The 10,892-nt window shown below is 52.2% G+C and overlaps 1 protein-coding gene across 1 annotated transcript; it reads left to right on the top strand.

Annotated features, from left to right (window-relative positions):
• Positions 1-3,610: 3,610 nt before the first annotated feature.
• TIGD3 (tigger transposable element derived 3) lies at positions 3,611-5,361 on the top strand (the record flags this gene model as incomplete). The annotated part of the gene is made up of 1 exon (XM_079708033.1): positions 3,611-5,361. The coding sequence occupies one exon, from the start codon at positions 3,611-3,613 to the stop codon at positions 5,024-5,026; it is 1,416 nt and encodes a 471-aa protein (XP_079564159.1). The 3' UTR covers positions 5,027-5,361.
• Positions 5,362-10,892: the final 5,531 nt, after the last annotated feature.

The following is a 10,892-nucleotide window of genomic DNA, read 5'->3' as shown; positions in this document are numbered from 1 at the left end:
AGAGTGGCTCTCTGCGGCTCTCTGTTCCTGCTACCCAGGATCCTTTGCCTGAGCCAGGATGTTCTTGGTCACCCTCCTGGCTCTATCCCATTCCCACCACCCCACCCAAGGGGGAGTAGCAGCTTCACCTGATTGTTCCTTGTGCTTGCCTGGCTCACTGTCACAGGCCCTGGTCTCTAGCGACTGAAGCATTCCCCACCCTTGTTATTTCCTGTCTTCTGCCTCCCCTCCTATTCCCTTTGGTTTTGTGGGGAGAGGGGCCAGGCCAACAGCTTGGGGGCCACAGGGAGACGTTGGATAATGTGCCTGTTTTTTAACTCGATGAAAAAGCCTACCTCCGAAACCCCTTTTTGTTCTTCCTGGACCTGGGCATTCAGCTCCTGCCCTTAACTGAATTGGGAGCCTCTGCCTCCTGCTCTGTGTATCCTGGCTCCTGGGTGGTGGGGAAGCCACATAGACATCCCTTTCTTCCCTGGCACACTCGCTAGCAGCTGGTAAGGTCTTCGCACCCTGATTCTTCAGTTTTCTGCCTGGTGACACATTAAGTAGTGGGGCGGGGACAGTCCCTGCCAGGACACCCTGGAGTGTCCTTCCCCTTGGCTGTGGGCAGGCCCTAATTCACTGTCACTTTGGAGTTGAGGTGTCTTTTTTTTTTTTCTTTCTTTCTTTAGTTCCTGTATTCTAAGCATTAGTACAAATAAACATTTTTACACAGAGCCCTCTGCTGGATTGTTTATCTCCAGACTCCCTTCCCTGGTTAAAGCCACTTCATCCTAAAACTTTCTTCCTTAGGGCAGTGGCTTTTAAATGTTTTGAAGCATAGCTTTTACCCAAATTAAAATTTTTGCTTAAGCTCAATAGATTAAGTTGATATAAAGTTGGGTATTTGTTTAATTTCTTATGTAAATTAGGTTATAACAATTTTTTTTATAAAGAACAATGAAGTTTTGATTAATACAAAATTTGGGTTAAAAGATAACTTTAAAATCCTGTTTATTTCTGTATTTTTGTTGGTTTGGAGGAAATTCTGCTGGATTTGTATATGCAAGTGGTGACAGGTTTGTAACAGTTAACCTTGCGATTTCAGATACTTAAAAATAGGTCCAGAAGCTTGATCATAATGACAGGAAAATTAATGACATCACATTGAAACACATGAAACCTTTTTGCACGAGTAATGAACATGAGCAGAGAGACACTGCAGCCTTGCTTGCCTGACGTACTTTCCTTGTATGCAGTGTGCATGAACTCGGCCCATAGCGCAGCACCGCAGCCTTCCTGCAGGCATATATACGTGCACAAAAATGAGTGTCCTTTTCCTGCAGCCGTTTTAAAGATTTGAATCAGTTATGAACCCCCTGAAGTATCTTTAAGGTTTTCTGGGACAGTCTGAAAGCCACTGTTTCCTACTGAAAGGTGTGGCCTGGGCCCTTGTGTTCAGTTAAGTAAGCAGGGTGCTCTAGTTTGGGAACTGTGTTAGGGACAGCACAGCCCCCATCCTCATGCCTTTACGTGGAAGTAGGCCTGGAGCAGAGGGAGGAAAGCAATGAAATGATCCTTGGTGGTTCAGTAGTCTAAGGCCGGAACAGATAAAAGAAAAATGTAAGAAATGAGAATGCTGATGAGAACACTAACAGGCATAAGTGAGAGGAAATTTGGAAAGTTTGCAGGCGGTGGATTTAGGATGGCATCCAGAAGGATGGAAGAGGGATCAGGATTGGGATGGGAAGGGAAGCCTGTGAGAAAGCGGACTAATCTGTGGCCCCAACCTTCCAATCAGAGCTGTGAAGGGAGAGGAAAGCAGGCTAGATCTGAATGGGGAGCACTAGGCCCCAGGTTAGAAAGTATATTTGATTGCAAAGAACTGAAGGCTACCAAGGAAGGGAATAATATTAAATCTTGAGTTTAGGAACTAGAATCTTGCCAACAGGTACCAAAACTAAAAAATTAGTCTTTGGGACTTCCCTAGCTGTCCAGTGGTTAAGACTCCACGCTTCCAATGCCGGGGCACGGGTTCAATCGTTGGTTGGGGAACTAAGATCCCGCATGCTGCGTGGCATGGCCAAAAAAAAAAAAAAAAAAATTAGCCTTTTCTCACCCTAAACCAGAACTGGCCCCAAGCAAGTAGTTTATTGTAGCCGGGCTGATAGACGTGAGGCCCGTGCTGTCCATGGTAACATCTTTTGTGTAGCTTAAAACCTTCCATTTTTAAAAAAACCACTCGATGAGGGCTATTAGACCTGTTTGGCAGATGAGGAAGCTGCCTAGGGTCACGGCTAGGAAGACCTCTGGCGTTCACGCTGCCCAGAGTCTCGTTAGGACCCGAGGGCCGAGACGCCTGAGGCTGGCGGCGCCTCCAGGACTCCCGCCGCGTCCGGGATCCGCCTCGCCGTCCCTTAGCACTGGAAGCTCCGTCCCCCGGGGGACCCGGCGACCCGCCACTTTCGCGATGTCCAATGAGACTTAGCCAGGGGCGGGACGGGCGCCACCGAAGGCCAATCTAATTGGGCCAGGGCGGGGCTGAGGCGGTGGGAGCTGAACTGCGGACCGCGGTCTTCCCTGTCGGGAAAGGGCCCGGCGCGGGCGGCGCGCCCGGGGCCCTGCTGTGCGCGCGCCCGCCACCCGCGCAGCCCCTCGGTCCGCTCCGCGCGTCCGTCCCCTGCTCTCCCGTAGCCGGCGGGATAGGGGCTCGGGAGCCGGGCCGGGGCCGGGGCGGGAGCCGCGGGACGAGTGCCTGAGGTGGGTGCGGAGCGGGAGGCGGGGAGGCGGGGAGGCCTGGAGGCCCGGCGGGCGGATAACTGGGTCCGCCCTGCCGACGGACCCCGGGTCACCGTGGGGAGAGGCCGGCCGGGTTGCGGAGCCCGACTCCCGGCCTGCCTGGGTCCCGGACGCTCGTCCCCGCGCCGTGGTACCCCTCCCAGGCCACGACCCTCCCGGCTGAGGACACCCCTCCCCTCTCGCTGACCGCGGCCTCCTAACCCCTCTGGCCCTTTGTCGCCTGTGCACCTGCCCTTTCGGCCTTGTGCTCCTACTCCCCTTCCAGGCAGGACCCTGGCCCAGCCTTACCTGCTCAGGGCCCAGCACCAAATTAGACTTGCTCCTTCAGCCCCCAATCCGTCCCTCTTTGTCGTCTGTACACCTGTCACCTCAGTTCTGTTCATTCACTCCACCACCCTGCCCCGAACATGTTCATCTAAATCCAGCCTAGGCCATCATCCCCCTCCCCCTCTCGGGGATTCCTCCCCTCTGCACTGTCCCCTCGGCTGTATTCATCCTTCTCCCCAAACCCCAGCCCAGGCTCCCTTCTCCCTCTGACTGGGGGGCCACTTCCTCTGGGCTCTGTTCTGTCATTTCTCCCCATCAGTGCCCGGCCCACTGCTCACTCAGCCTGGCCATTTCCCTTCCTTTGAGCCCAGCCTTCTCATCTCCTGCTCAGGGTACCCTCACCCTCTTCCAGCTGGTCCAGTCTTCCCTGGCCTCTCCCCCCACACCAGCCTATCTCCCAGCCTCATATATCTCTTTTCTTACTGACCTCCTCTCCCAACACGAGTGGCCTCCACCGTTGCCCCCGCTCACCGTTTCCTCCCCACACAGGTGCTGTGGAGACGCCATGGAGCTGTGCAGCAAGAAGAAACTTCACGCCCTGTCCCTGGCCGAGAAGATCCAGGTGCTGGAACTCCTGGATGAGTCCAAGATGTCCCAGTCGGAGGTGGCCCGGCGCTTCCAGGTCTCCCAGCCCCAGATCTCCCGCATCTGCAAGAATAAGGAGAAGCTGCTGGCGGACTGGTGCAGTGGCACGGCCAACCGGGAGCGCAAGCGCAAGCGGGAATCCAAGTACAGCGGGATCGATGAGGCTCTGCTCTGCTGGTACCACATTGCCCAGGCCAAGGCCTGGGACGTGACGGGGCCCATGCTGCTCCACAAAGCCAAGGAGCTGGCCGACATCATGGGCCAGGACTTTGTGCCCAGCATTGGCTGGCTGGTCCGCTGGAAACGCCGAAACAACGTGGGCTTCGGGGCCCGCCACGTAGTGGCGCCTCCGTTCACCCCTGAGCTGCCTCCCCCAGCTCCCACGCCCCAGGCCCAGCTGCCCCTTTCTCTTAAAGATTTCTCCCCAGAGGACATTTTTGGGTGTGCTGAAGTGCCCTTGCTATATCGGGCAGTGCCCGGCAGAGTGGGTGTGTGTGATCGGGTACAGGTGCTGCTGTGTGCCAACAGCAGGGGCACAGAGAAACGGCGGGTGTTGGTCAGTGGGCTCCAGGCTGCCCCAAGATGCTTCTTTGGGGTCAGCAGTGAGGCCCTGCCCGCCTCCTACCACCCTGACCTGGCCATCCCCTGGTCAGAATGGTTGGCACAGTTTGATCGGGACATGGGGCGGCAGGGCCGACAGGTAGCCTTGCTGCTGGCTGCCCGAGTGGTGGAGGAGTTGGCAGGCCTGCCCAGGCTCGGCCACGTGAAGCTCTTGCCTCTGTCCGCTGCTAGCACCACGCCTTCCCTGCCCAGCTCCGTGGTCCAGGCCTTTAAGGCCCATTACCGGCGCCGTCTGTTGGGCAAGCTGGCTGCCATCCAGAGCGAGAGGGCTGGCACATCGCTAGCTGAGGCCGGGGCAGGCATCACAGTGCTGGATGCTCTACACATGGCAGCAGCAGCCTGGGCCAAGGTGCCTCTCCAGCTCATTGTGAGCAGCTTTGTTCAGGAAGGGCTGGCTCCAGGCAAAACGGCCCTGGCCCCGCACAAGGCCTCGGAGATGCCACCCGTCCCCGGTGGGCTGAGCCTCGAGGAGTTTTCCCGCTTTGTGGACCTGGAGGGTGAGGAGCCTGTGTCTGGAGTGTGCAAAGAGGAGGTGGGCACCGAAGACCAGGAGGGGGGCGGAGAGGACGGCTTGGAGCCCCTGCCCACCAAAGCCGACGCCCTCCGGGCCCTGGGCACGTTGAGGAGGTGGATTGAGTGCAAGGGCACCGGCCCTGAGCTTTTTGCAAATTTCTACGCCTGTGAGGAGGAGGTGGAGCGACTCTGCTGCCTGTGAAGGGCCCTTCCAGCCGGAGACCCTCCTCTCCTGTTTCCCATGGAAACGCCCTCTCTCAGAAGGCAGATTGGGGGCTGGTCTCTTTCCCGTGGAAATGGAGCTTTTGTGAAAAGCATTGAAGGGAGACAAATTGGGTGACTAAAAGTCTAAGCTCTGAGCGAAAGTTCTCCAAGCCCTGAGAAGAGGGTCTAAAGATGGGGTGTCAGGGAGTGAAGCTAGGCTGCATGGTTTCTGAACCTCTGTGGAGTCAGGGACTTGGGAAGGTGGAATTCGGGCTTTACAGACAGGCCGATCCCTTGAATTCTGTGTTAAAAACAGTTCTGCTTCTGGAAATAAAGTTTTTAATCAGAAAAGAGGCCACGGTGTTATTTTCATGGGAGAAGGGTGAAAACTTTCACCTCAGATTTTTAAAATTAATTGCCGAGGGTTGCTGCAACGCGGCTGTCCGAGCTGTGTGCGGATGACCAGTAGTGAAACCTCTTCTGGCGGGAGGGACTCCCAGGACGTGGGGACTCCTCATGGGCAAACAGGCAGATCCCAAGTATTGCCCAGGACATTCTGCTGCTCTGATTTCTCTCTCAGATTGCCATGGTAGGGGTGGTGTCTGAGAAAGGAGGGGACAGGCTAGGGACATTCTAGGGGAAAAAAAGGAGCCAGGGGAATTCCTTGGTGGTCCAGTGGTTAGGACTCTGCACTCTCACTGCTGAGAGGGCGAGGGTTGGGTTCGATCCCTGGCACGGAACTAAGATCCTGCAAGCCGAGTGGCCAAAATGAAGGAGCTAGGATTTGGAATAGCCATTCATTTTTTCTTTTCATTCATGTGATCATTTCACAACATCTCTTCAGCAAGGCCTCCTGCGTGACAAGGTTGCAAAGATGGTGTCCCTGCCAGGCAGGACCTTGCAGACAATGACAGTGGAGTGTGATTAAGGGTCGTCCTAAAGGCGTGTGCACAGTGCTGTGGCCCTGGGGAGCCTGGGGAGCCTCTGGAGGAGGTGAGCTTTGAGCTACAGCAGAAGGACAGACAGAGGAGTGGGAAGGATAGTCCTGGCAAAAGGGCAGCAGGCGAGGACGCAGCAGTCCCGAGAGAGCGCGGGGAGGCCCGGAGAGCAGGAGGCGCCTGTAGCCCCCCAAGCCTGGTGGTGGGGCACCCCCAAAGGGTTTCACTCATGGTGGGGACAGGTCATTTGTGAGGTTCTAGAACACTGAGATGTGGAGGGTGGGTCAAAACATGAGACCTAGAGGCAGAGAAACTCCCACTGGTCCCAGTGGGAGATGGGCAGGCCTGAGCCAGATCCCTTACGGGAGCAGGATGGAAAGAGGACGGCCCACCTGGAAAGGACCAGGACTTTGGACGCAGACAGACTCTGGCTGCTGAGGAGTGCAGCTCCAGGCCGAAATCCTACATGAGGCCTTTCAGGCCGACCGCAAGAATCACAAGCCAGGGCGGTGTGGTTTTCTGAGGAGCATCACAGTCAAGGACTCAGACCAGCCCAGGGACCTCCTTGTGCGGCCTCAGCTCAGGTGCTTTCTAGGGGCTTTGCCAACACCTCCTTACTGGGGGCGTGGGCTGAGACCCTTCCTCCTCTTTTTTTTTTTTTTGCGGTACGCGGGCCTCTCACTGTTGTGGCCTCTCCCATCGCGGAGCACAGGCTCCGGACGCGCAGGCTCAGCGGCCATGGCTCACGGGCCCAGCCGCTCCGCGGCATGTGGGATCTTCCCGGACCGGGGCACGAACCCGTGTCCCCTGCATCGGCAGGCGGACTCTCAACCACTGCGCCACCAGGGAAGCCCCCTTCCTCCTCTTTGATGTAGTATCTTTCACTCCCAGCGCTTCTCTCCCTCCCTTCCCCCACTCCCCACCCCACTCCCACAGTCCATAAAGAGGCAGGAGACCGTGTCATCTGACCCTACCCAGTGCTGTTCCATTGGGGAAAATGGACCCCTGGGGACCTGATGCCTCTCGGACAGTAGCGGTCAGTGAATAAGACCGACTGTTCTTTCAGGTTGGCTCATCGTCCTCACTGACCATCTCAACACCTGGCAGCCCGACAGTGAGACGAAGGTGTGTCATTGTCCACTCACTTTTAAACAGTTCTGAAGCTGCCTGCTGGCTTTCCATTTCTGCCTAAGGTCCCAAATCATTCAGCCTTTCCCCACAGATTCTGCTTTCCTACCTATATTCTTTTTCTTTCTTTCTTTCTTTTTTTTTTTGGCTGTGCTGGGTCTTCGTTGCGGGCTTCTTTAGTTGTGGTGCAAGGGCTGCAGAGCTCGCAGGCTCAGCAGTTGCAGTGTGTGGGCTTAGTTGCCCCGAGGGCTGTGGGATCTTAGTTCCCCGGCCAGGGCTCAAACCTGCATCCCCTGCATTGGAAGGCAGATTCTTAACCACTGGACCATCAGGGAAGTCCCACCTGTATTCATTCAAATTGTCCTTTTTCTGAAGTCATTCCAGTTCTGACACATCTCTTTTTAACTGTTGAAGCCAAAAGTTACATGATCTCTAAAGGCCTGACCAAAGCAACCGAGAGGCAGATAAGCAATCTGTTCTCAGATGTGTCGTATTCCTGTTGGAGGAGCGGGATAGAGCACAGGTTTTTCTTGCTGACTTCTTTCCAGAGCTTGTTTTTTTAAAGCCACCAGTCCCCCCCCAAAAAGGGAATTCCCTGGCAGTCCAATGGTTAGGACTCAGCGCTCTCACAGCTTGGGCCCCAGGTTTGATCACTGATCAGGGAACTAAGATCCCACAAGCCATGCAGCGCAGCTGTAAAGAAAAAGCCACCAGTTATCTCTTCTTTTCTTGCACTGATATCGTGTATTGTACTTACCTTTTGGTGGGTGGCTCCATGGGACCATTCAAGCCGTATTTACTGAACGCTTTGCTTGTGGAGCAGGTCCTGTTCTGGGACCTGAAGCTAGTGCTGAACAAGACAGACAGGATCCTCCTCGCTAAACCCTTCCTTTCTGGTAGAGGGGATAAAGAAAAGACAAGTCAAGAAATAAACACGGTGATTTTGGACGGCAATAAGTGCCAAGATGAAAATAAAACAACCATGTCCTAGAGAGTGACTGGGAGAGGGAGTCAGGGAAATGTTGGGGGGAGTTGTGACTGATAAGAAGGGAACACCCATTCTTCCAAAGGAAGAGTGTTCTCTGCAAAGGGAACAGCAGGTACAAATATCTAAGGTGAGAAACCGCTTGACAGGTTTAAGAAACAGAAAATGAGAGAAGCCCAAGCAGAGGAGGAGGGCAGAGAAGTGGGCAGGGGCCTCTGAGCTGGCAGCACTTACATTTCATTGGAAGTGAGACAGGAAGATTCTTTTTTTGGGTGGGGCGGTGGGGGAGAGTGGGGAAATTTAGGCAAAGGAGGAACATGGTATGTTTTATGTTTGAAAAAATCTAATTCTAGTTGCTGCGTGAAGAATACATGGCAAGGTAAGGGAGCAAAAGTAGAAACCGGAAAACCAAGTAAGTTAGGAAGCTACTGCGGTTGGTGGGACTTCCTCACGCACTGGGCATAAGGTGTAAGGAGCCAGAGAGGGCGAAGAGGACTTCGGCTACTCCCAGCAGACCTCATGTTTTTAATCAAGGTCAGGCAGTCCTATCCAATTGTGCAGGTGTTGCCGCATGCAAAATAGGGGACAAAGAAATTATGTGCATTATTTCAGTTGATTTATAAGTTTCTATGTTCAGAAGGCATTCAAGGCTCCAGGGCAGCAAAGATGCATAAGACACAGTCCCTGTTCCTAAGAGGCAGAAATGATATGGGTCAGTCATGAGAATTAAACAAATTAATATTTATAAAATGTTTACTACTTGCCAGGTGCTATTTTAAGCACTATATATAGGTTAGATATTATTGTTATTATTATTATTATATTCATCAGCAGCATCAGTCTTGAGAAGATGATGAACGGGATCCAGAGAGCCCCAAAGCAGAAAGACTGGTTCCCCATCTTTTTAAATCTCTGCATTGCACTCTAATTTCTCCCAATCTACCTCCCAATTCTCTTCAGCTGTGACAATTCTTTTTCTTTTTCTTTTTTTTAAAATATACATAATCAGGGAGTTCCCTGGTGGTCCAGTGGTTAGGACTTGGTGCTTTCACTGCTGTGGCTCGGGTTTAATCCCTGGTTAGGGAACTAAGATCCCACAAGCTGTGCAGCACGGCCAAAAAAAAAATATATATATATATATATATATATATATATATATATATATATATATAGTCATTTTTATACTGTCTTGTTTCTTCTCTTAATTCTTTTATATATTTAGATATGTTGTGCACGGTTATTTTACATTCTGTATCTGATAAATCTAACATCTGAAGTCTTTGGGGGGATAAATCTGTTGCTTTTGTTTCTCCTGAATTCATGGTGACTCTTTTTTCTTTGTGGGTCTGGTCGCTTTTTTGTCGTGGGAATTTTTTTATTGGTTGCATTTAATTCCTGGAAAACCTGAAGATCCTGATTTGGGGGCGCTCCTTTAGAAAAGCCTGTAGTTACTCCTTCTAGACACAAGGTGGCGCTACATCATGATAAATTAATTTCTGGTGGGGGAGCTGAAGGACAGTGTGGTAGCAGGTGCCATGGTTCACAGGAGCCCGTCTTATTCTTAATTTTTCCCACCACAGGGAGAGGCAGTTTTCTTTGTAGGTTCCCTTTACTGGTGGGTGGAGATTTTCTGGTCTACTCTTTCACTAAAGGTATAGCCCATTCCAGGATCTTGACTTAATTTATCAATCTTGGGTTCAGCTACCTTAATGTCTGGGCCACAGTCTAGTCTTCTGTGTGTTTCTTTAATCTTCAAGGTTGCAGTGTTAGCATTTGCCCCAAGGGCTGCACAGTTCCAACACGCGGTTTACACTCACTTCCTTGTTTTGAAGGGGACTTTGGGAAGTTCCCTTACTTCTTGCAAAGTCAGCAATGGTTTTAAAATCATGTTATAATGGTTTGGAATCTAGTTGCTTTAGACACATGTAGCCCTCGTGTCACTATACATGTAAATTAGTCTCCTGCAATTTCTCCTATTGTGATCGGTGCTGTAAAAATAAGTATAACATTCGATGACACGAATCCAATGAGACGCTATTTAACATGTTTGCCCAAGTTATAAACCCTTTATGTGGGACTTCCCTGGTGGCGCAGTGGTTAAGAATCCGCCTGCCAACGCAGAGGACAGTGGGTCGAGCCCTGGTCCGGGAAGATCCCACATGCCGCGGAGCAACTAAGCCCATGTGCCACAACTACTGAGCCCGTGTGCCACAACTACTGAAGCCCGCGTGCCTAGAGCCTGTGCTCCGCAACAAAGAGTAGCCCCCGCTCACCGCACTAAAGTCCATGCACAGCAACAAAGACCCAACGCAGCCAATTAATTAATTAATTAATGTATTAATGTATTAAAAAAAAAAAACCTTTACGTGTGACCCTCAGACACCACCCCCATTTTCAACCTCAAGGCAGGTTCATTTACTATTTCCTAGCTCTCAGGGACTCCTCTCTGAGTCTCAAATAATGATGACCTCTAATAACATCTGTTAATTCCTTAAGGAATTTAACAGGCATGTTCTGAGACCCTGCTGATGTAAAAACATCTGGCTTTTTAAAATATCTTCGGCCATTTCCTGCCTGATCTTTGTTTGTCTTTCAATCCTCCTTTCCAAGAGGAGTGAGTTGTTTTCTCACTAATCGTGCCATGCTTAACCCTCAACTCACTGCAGCACTGTTCTCCGGGCCCAACTAGCAGCCCTTGCCATAGGCCAGTAGAAGCAACTCAGACCTGGGACTGCATGGCCCGAGGGATGCCGGCCATTCTCTCTGGTTCTAATGAGGTGCATAAAGAAAAGGAGCTCCAGCCCCTGCACAGA

This window comes from Hyperoodon ampullatus, assembly GCF_949752795.1.
Source record: "Hyperoodon ampullatus genome assembly, chromosome: 7".
NCBI classification, from domain to species: Eukaryota; Metazoa; Chordata; class Mammalia; order Artiodactyla; family Ziphiidae; genus Hyperoodon; species Hyperoodon ampullatus.
This window is presented reverse-complemented; position numbering and strand designations above follow the sequence as displayed.